Source organism: Cucurbita maxima, unplaced genomic scaffold, assembly GCF_002738345.1.
Source record: "Cucurbita maxima cultivar Rimu unplaced genomic scaffold, Cmax_1.0 Cma_Scf00004, whole genome shotgun sequence".
In the NCBI taxonomy this organism is placed as follows: Eukaryota; Viridiplantae; Streptophyta; class Magnoliopsida; order Cucurbitales; family Cucurbitaceae; genus Cucurbita; species Cucurbita maxima.
In genome coordinates this window covers 1,156,817-1,165,274 of record NW_019272020.1, presented here as the reverse complement: position 1 = coordinate 1,165,274, position 8,458 = coordinate 1,156,817, and the positions used below count along the sequence as shown (strand labels likewise).

General features: G+C 38.7%; 2 protein-coding genes across 4 annotated transcripts; one reads left to right on the top strand and one right to left on the bottom strand.

Moving 5' to 3' along the window:
- The first annotated feature begins 282 nt into the window (after nt 1–282).
- Nucleotides 283–3,881, top strand: LOC111478014 (interactor of constitutive active ROPs 2, chloroplastic-like). Of its 3 annotated transcripts, XM_023122066.1 has the most exons (5): nt 283–988; nt 1,259–1,307; nt 1,527–1,628; nt 1,808–1,982; nt 2,098–3,881. In XM_023122066.1, exons 3-5 carry the CDS (start codon nt 1,609–1,611, stop codon nt 3,673–3,675), a joined length of 1,773 nt encoding a protein of 590 aa, XP_022977834.1. In that variant the 5' UTR covers nt 283–988; nt 1,259–1,307; nt 1,527–1,608; the 3' UTR covers nt 3,676–3,881. The 3 variants fall into 3 exon arrangements, with proteins under 3 accessions (XP_022977834.1, XP_022977835.1, XP_022977836.1); XM_023122067.1 differs by lacking the exon at nt 1,259–1,307; XM_023122068.1 differs by lacking the exon at nt 1,259–1,307 and having other exon boundaries at nt 1,524–1,628.
- Nucleotides 3,882–5,491: 1,610 nt separating this feature from the next.
- Nucleotides 5,492–7,827, bottom strand: LOC111477999 (60S ribosomal protein L4). The gene is made up of 2 exons (XM_023122043.1): nt 6,662–7,827; nt 5,492–5,873 (listed from the first exon to the last, which is right to left on the bottom strand). The coding sequence occupies exons 1-2, from the start codon at nt 7,763–7,765 to the stop codon at nt 5,760–5,762; spliced, it is 1,218 nt and encodes a 405-aa protein (XP_022977811.1). The 5' UTR covers nt 7,766–7,827; the 3' UTR covers nt 5,492–5,759.
- Nucleotides 7,828–8,458: the final 631 nt, after the last annotated feature.

Genomic DNA, 8,458 nt, shown 5'->3' with positions numbered 1-8,458 from the left:
TTGTGGTAGACAAATGGGTTTTCATATGAAATTTGAGTGAATTTCTTGTCCAAGAATATTTTTTACTTTTAAAGAGAAAAAGGGGATTTTTGAATGTTTTTACTCTCTATTTTTGTTTTTACGATGGCTATCACAATTGCCTACGACTATGACACGAGAAAAAGGGTAACAGAGTTGTTTCAAGAATCTCAATCATTCGAAACCCAAGTGGTTGAATGATGAATAAGATCAGATTTCATTTCAGAGAGGCGCTGTTTTCACATGGGATGAAGTGTTGGATAAGAATGGTGAAAGAAAAATGATATGTTGTGTGTTCATACGGGGGCAGCATAAAGGGTAATTAGGCATTTCCATGTATAGAGAGGAGCTGTGAAGGTGGTCCTCCTGTTCTGTTCATGGAGAAGGTTATCCCTGAGATCCAACCAATCACGGGTCCTTTTCATCACATGGATACCCACATGTTAGTCGAGGCAAAGGCAATTGCTTTGAAAAAAATTTGAGCGGTGACCCATAATCAAAGCTCTCACACAGTTTCTCCATATCAATCGCTGAAGTAAAGCCAAAGTTGTTGGAATCTGATGGCTGAGTTCTACCTTCCAAGTCAAAAACAGAGGTGGGGGAAGCGGAAAAACAAGCGCAGAGTAAGTGATCCTACCGCATCACGTTACTTTTCTAGCTTCGTCTGACTTCCTGCGTTGCGGCACATAAAACAAAACTTTTTTCTCTGAGGACAAACTTCAAACACCTGGTGGGCATGGCTCATTTCCGCGAAATCTTCTTCCACCATACCCCGTTTTGGTAGTGGTTGAAAACCCAATGAGCAATTTTGTAGCTGACATTTCTGCTTGTAAGATTTGACAGTGGGCAGTGATTTCCCTCACGGGCTTTAACGCCATCGCCAACACTGTAAAGTTATATACTACTGGCTACAATGAGATAGAGAGAAAGAGAATCATTGCATACCAGGTTGTTTCTCCAAGCAATTTGGGTAAGGAAGTTGTTAAGAATGCTTGGTTTTTGTGCTACTTTTCTATCTTGAAAATTACTGATCGTTTGAGTTGAAAGTTCTTGTTCTTTGATTTGTATGAGTGAGGCAAACTCTGCTTGTGATTCCTCATCTGGGTTTTTGGTTTCTGTTCTTTTGTTTGTTCATACGATTGTTAGCTGCTGTCCCATGACAACAATATCTGATCTACTATGTTTCAGTACAAATGTTCCATGATATTGTTCACTGTTTCTCAAATAAACAAACAAACAGGTTAGCTCAGGGAGAGGGAGAGCACTGTTAAAGCAACGAAGTGAAAAAGGTGAAGAAAAGAGATTTGAGAGAAAGCATCACCATATACCTTTTCTTTTGGTTTACGTATATATTTCCTTACCAAAGTGGGTTTGTTTGGTAGAAGTGGAGGTGGTTTCTGAGGAGTTTCTTTGAAGGGACATTGTTTCTGTTGATTTTATATAGTATTTTACTTGTTTTATGTTTGATTTTTAATGAAACAATCCTTTGATTCTTTGAACTGAAGCAGTTGTTGTGGGTCAGAGAGGTTCGAAGGGGAATACCAACTGTTCATTAAACCTGCTTTTATTCTTCAGCAGGAACTGCAAAATATGCAGACCTCAAAGCCTAAGTAAGATTCTCAGTTTTTCATGTTCTTGTTCTTCTTTTAACTTCCTGTTCAGATCATCTTCAAACTCATATTGGGATCGTTTTCGTTTTCGTTTTCGGTTTCCTTCTTTGATCTTGAATATACTCCACGGGTCATCCATGGCTGTGGTGTTCATTGTTCTTCTTCTGTTGTGAGTGCAGAAATTTAGAAGCTCCGCTGAGAAAACCTCGACCCACTCGACAACTTAAAGCGCTTGGTTCGGATTCTGTTTCGGCTCCGGCTTCGGCTTTGGGTTCTCCGCTCCCTCCGAGTAAAATGACGAAGGAAAGAAGTCCTAGAATTGTTACAAAGTCAGTTCAAAGCTCAGTACTTGAGGTATTTCTCCCCAATCATGGTTCAAATCAATTTTATGTCTTCTAGAATAGAACTCAGTGAAAACATGAGGCAATTTGACATGATTTTTCATTGTTTGTATATCTTTGAACTCCAGAAAAAACGCCCAAATCGAGTTTCTACAGTGGAATCACAGATTGCTCAACTTCAAGATGAACTGAAAAAGGCAAAGGATCAACTGAACTCAGCTGAATTAGGGAGGAGGAGAGCAAAAGAGGAAGCTGAAGAGGGTAGGCAGCAGCTTGAAGCCATGTCGTTGGAGCTTGAGGAGTCCAGACAGCAGTTGCTAGAGCTTTCGGCTTCTGAAGATGAACGGATTCAAGAGCTACGTAAAATTTCGCAGGATCGAGATAGAGAATGGCAGTCTGAACTTGAGGCCCTCCAGAAACAGCATTTAATGGATTCAGCTGCTTTGGGTGCTGCCATGAATGAAAATCAGAAGCTTAAGCTTCAGCTGGAAAGGATAGCTGGTTTGGAGGTGAACCATAGTAGACATGCCGAATCTGCACAAGCTGAGATTCATAGCCTCAGAGTAGAACTCAAAGAAACACTCTCACTGGTGGAGGAACTCAAATCCAAGCTTTCTGAATATGAAGATTCTGAAGCTCAAAGTCTTGAAGATCAGAAGAAAACACAGATGGAACTCGAAAGAGCAAACGAAACCATTGAAATGCTTCAATCGGAGGGAACCAATGCGATGAAAGCGTTCAGCTCCATATCCTTGGAGTTGGAGCAATCCAAAGAAAAAGTTGCATCATTGGAGGCCCTTGTTAGCAAATACCAGGTCGATTTGGCTGAGATTGACAAGAAAAATTTGGAAGATCAGTCTGAAAATAAGAACAATGAGAAGGATGAAGAAGAAACTGAATACATCAGTCAGCTTAAAACTGAGCTTAATTGTGTTAGATCTGAAATGGGTCAATTGAAACTGGCTTTAGATGCTGCTGATAGAAGGTACCAGGACGAATATCTTCGGAGTACGATACAGATCAGGAGTTCTTATGAAGAATTGGAATCTGTAAGATCCGAATCACGTCTTAGAGAGGCTGCATTTGAAGCTGAACTCGTTCGAGCAAAGGCACAAATTGAGCAACTGAGGACGCATCTTGAGGATAAGGAAGCTCAACTTCTGAGCATTGCCAAGGAAAAGGAAACTTCAAACTTGAATCAGAGAAGCAAAGAAAGTGAAAGGGAATCCGATAATACAGAACAGCTGAAGAAGTTAGAGGCTGATATTGAGGAGTTGAAGGCAAGCCTGCTAGACAAAGAGACAGAGTTGCAAGGAATCATTGAAGAAAACGACATGCTCCGAGTGGACATTCAAAAAATGGAAACAGGAAGGAAGATGGCGAATGGCGAAACTACAGATCTGGAAGAGCCAGCAAACGAAGAGACTTTGAACAAACTTGGGAGTGTAAACGAAAACTCGGAAATGGAGGCGGAATTGAGGAGGCTAAGGGTGCAGTTAGAGCAATGGAGGAAAGCAGCTGAGGCAGCTGCTGCAATGCTCTCACCAGGGAAAGATGGAAAACTTGTAGACATTTCAGGTCCTATTGACAGCAACTATCCTCATGGCTCGTTCTACTCCGAAGAGCTCGATGATGACTCGCCAAAGAAGAAGAATATCAACATGCTGAAAAAGATTGGCGTTCTATGGAAAAAGAATCAAAAGTAGGTGACAGACAGAAGTGCAGCAAAGTATTATGCAAATTGGGTTGGGCTCTTTTCTTCTATAATCTTGGCTTGAATTGATAGGCAACCAAATATTTTATGTGGAACTGTATAGTATAGTTGCTCAAACTGGTAAGTTTTGATTTTTTATAAGTTACAAATGAATTTATGATGCGTTTCTGCAGAATACAATAAGTTTTTTGCACTGCCTCTTTCATCCATCTCCCTCCACTCATCCATGGTTCTCAACTTCTATATTTCTTCCCTTCTTCACACACACACACATATCCTTTCCCTCTTCCTTCTGTGAAGGTGTTGCATGAAACCAAATCGTTTCCGTGCTCGATCAAGTACTGTTGCTTTATTCGTAGGCCTGCTTCGGTTAAGGGGCATTGCCCCTCAGTTCGTACCAGTCTCTGGTGTGTAATCGACATGTTGTTAGCTTCAATTTGATGGAATAAGAATCATTAATTTCCTCTACTATCAATTTCTTATTCATTCAGAGCGTTCTCTGATGCATGTTCTTTCTTAAACTAGGGCAACTCCAAACTAGAACAATTGGTGGGTGAAAGAGAACAATTGTAGCACCTCGTATTTAGCATTCGAATAAGGATTTGAAATCTTGATTTGACACTTGATGACTCCGACATTTTTCTGCAGCATGACTATGTTAACTACTTATCTTAAATTGCTCATAAGAGTGAATATTCTCGAGTATTTTTAGCATGTAATCACTCACATATTTTTTATAATTATTTTCAAAAGGCCAACCAACACAGAATTACTTCAAGCCAAACACGTTTTGGAGTTTCTATGAGCCACCCAAATAAACATACATTTTATTGGCATAGATGGTAAATATCAATATCAATTACTTTTGTTTAACCTATTTTTATATCTATAATTAAATATTGGTTAAATGACCTCAACATTAGGTTAGGTTAGGTTTAGTTTGATGGAGGTACTTATTGGAGTAGGACCATTTGTTTTAAAACCGGCAAGAGACAAACATTGGTAGTGTGCAAAAGAGAACGTTGGGCCGACAAACATTGGTAGTGTACAAAAGAGAACGTTGGGCCGACAAACATTGGTAGTGTACAAAAGAGAACGTTGGGCCTACAAGAAAGTGGATTGTAAGATTCCACGTATGAGAACAAACCATTATTTATAAGAATAAAAATCTCTCCCTACTACCTACGAGAGAAAAATGAAACAGAGACTCTCCCAAGTATACATTTTAAAAGACTAACACTTATAAGTAACATATCAAAGTATGTTTACAAACTCTAGGTGGGCGGTCAGTCATTTAACTTTCTCCAACTTCAAGGTGAGAGAGAGATCCATTAAAAAATTCAAGCAGGTTGCAAACGCTAGTCAAAGATTACCTTACGAACAAACTTTAGCCAAATCTCCCAAAATTTAACACATTATCAATTATCAAAGGCGAGTATGCTTTATTTTTCTCTTGAAGTCTGAAGTAAACTTCACAACCTTAATATAAATGCATAAACACTACAAATGAAATTAATATATATATATATATATATATATATATATATATTAATATAAATGCATAAACACACCCCCTAGAAGTGATTTCACGCACTTGTAACATAGCAATTTAAATATAGTCAAAAATATTTTAACGAATAACTTGATGAAGCCCAGAATATTCCTAATTTAATGAATAACAAGGGTCGTCTTTTTGTGCATATCTCAAAAGCCCATCCCTACAATGGTTGCACTTAAAAATCTAGCGAACATGAATCATGGCATGTAGGGAAAATGATATGCCAATGAAGAACAGGGCATCCAGGAAATTGACCATCGAAAAACAGAAGATTATCAAATCATAGTGCATACATTATCGGTTTTGACAATAGATACTAAAACAAAGATTAGGAATCTAGATAAAAAACGGGAGAGAAAAAGACCAAAGAAAATTATCTATGTTATTTCACTCACTGTTCTCCCAAATTACTTCCCTTCATAAACGCAAAAACAGTCAAAAGAAGAAAAACAACTCCTTAACAAAATAGATTAACAAAGTAATGAGGTCTATGAGATTTTGAATAAAGAAAAATGAAATTACTGAGAGACACCAAGCCATTTCGAGAAGTTCTCGAACTCGGTATAATCACTGTCTGAGATCATTGTCTGATACCAAGCCTTTCCTGCACTTTTGATTGTAGTAGCCTCCTCCTGTAAATTCATGCACAAAAGGGGAAAAGAAAATCAGCACCGAGGTTAGGATGTATACAATCACAACATTCAGATAATATGAACATATGTGCCACCATATTAAACAAACTGTGGTCATGGAGTATCTTACTTTAAAACGAGAAATATATGTCTCAAAAGAACTTCACCAAGATGATAAAACAAACAAGTCCCAAAAGAACCCAGTTCTCAACCAGAACCCACAAAGATTACTACCACTCTATGTCATAACTGCAGCTATAATCATCATTTCCATTACTTGCAGTGATATGTACAGCCAGATTTGAAAAGAAGAATATACTGTTGCAAAATCTATGAACACAAACCATTACAGTTCAAAAAAAAAAAAAAAAAAAAAAAAAAAAAAAAAAAAAAAAAAAAAAAAAAAAAAAAAAAAAAAAAAAAAAAAAACAGGAGGAGAGAGTCAATAGTAAACCTGAAAATGGATGCATTACGAAGTTAAGCGATGATTGGAAATAATTAAACATGAAGCTTATCAGAAGCAGAACCCTTAACTATGAACCAATTGTTCAACAAGAATGTATGTAAAAACGACCGATCAAATTAAGCCATTATATCAAACCAATTATGCCATCAATCAAAGAATGGAACAAACCTCACAGCAACAAATAATTATTAGTATTTGAAGGCAGGAAATATCTTCAGTCATTTCTAATATGAACATACGCACTGCTTGATTTCCGAAGGAATACAAATAACACTTAATGAGCAACATGCAAAAGATCTCACTAAGAACGGGAAAGATGTACCTTTGTAGTCAAATTTCTCTTCTTGTCAAGTTTCTCCTTCTTAGCCTTAAGACGTTGCTCCTCAGCCAAAAGAGCCATTCTTCTAGCAGTCTTTGCATATGGGTTAAGTTTGAGCATGGCGTTCAAGTTCTTCAATGGGTTCTTCTTCAATGGAGCTCTCTTAACCTCCTTCTTAATCGGCTTCACTACAGATTGCACTTCGTCAGAGTTAATAATCCTTGACAAATCTGCATTCACCATCTTAGACCTCGGAAGAACATAACCCTTTTTCTTCTCTGAAGGCCTCTCAAAAGATCCATAGATAGAATCAAGCTTCTCAAAAGCAGACTTGGTCCAGATCACAAACCTTCCAAGGTGTCCACCGGGAGCGAGCTTCAACAAATTAAGCCTCTCAACGTTAGCAATCTCAACTCCGGGAATATTACGGAAGGCCTTAACAAGCTTAGCACCCTCAGTTCCGTAAACAATCAATGGACCCTTGCGAGAAATATAACGGCGGTTCCTCATCTTACCCTTACCTGGACGGATCGAGTGGCTATCTTTGGCCTTCTCAGCATCGGGGAATGCGCCAACCTGTTTAAGAACCTTGAGTGCTGCAGAGGTCTTCTCAACGCCTTCAACCGAGTCGCTTACAACAAGGGGCAATTCAGGGACAGACTCGATTCGATGGCCACGAGCAAGAACCAATGATGGAACAGCAGAGGCCGCGATAGCTGAAACAACAGCATACCTCTTCTGATTCACATTGATCTTGCGGTGCCAACGGCGCCAGATCTTAGTAGGAGCAAACATTCGACCACCACGACACATGTTTCCGAAAGCACCCTGACCAGCACGGTGAGTACCTCCACCAGGAACACGGGGAATACGGGAAACAGCACGTCCAGTACCCCATGATTCCGCGGAGGTTTGGTGACCAGCACGCTTGCTGACAGCGTAGGGCTGGCGGCTGTTCTTCGAGATGTTGGAATGAACAAAGCTAACAATGTCCGGCCGAATTGAAGCCTTCATCACGTCCGGAAGTGGGACGGTGGGCACCGCATCGGTAGCCATGTCCCCGTCGAGGGACTGAATCGAAACCAGGGGGCGAGCAGCAGCGGCCATTGAAGAGTGATTGTGTGTTTGAAGAACAGGGGAGAGAAACGAAAGGAAGAACTAGGGTTTTACGGCTGCGTGTTTATTTATATATGCGAGTATCAGGGTTTGCTGATTGATGACGCAAAAATATTTTAATTATGAAAAAATTAATCGAAATAACATATGAAAATACATTATTAATTTAAACTTCTCAATTTACCGTCCTCTTGGCATCATCTTCGTGTAGTAATTATAACATAATTGGGCCAGCCCAACAAATAGGCCTGATTATAAGCCCATTTTACTGAAACCCAAGACTGTACTCTTTTAAAAAAATAGAAATTTATTTTTTTACATATTTTATACGAATTAAATTTCAATTATTTTTTTAAACGAATTGAATCTTGGGGCTTAATAAACGTTTTACGTATGGAAAAAAAAAAAATACATTTTTTGACCTATAAATTCAATCCAACATTAGAAGTTTAAATCTTTCATTTGGATATGACATTAAAAAAATAAAAAAAAAAGAACGTTGGATGATGCATAGAAATAATAAATGTGGTCGTTTACCACTAATAGATATTGTCCGTTTTGGCTCGTTACATATTGTCGTCAGCCTCACGGTTCTTAAAACGCATCTGTTAAAGGAAAACTTTCCACACCTTTATAAGTAATGCTTCGTTCATCTCTCCAACCAATGTGAGATCTCATAATCCA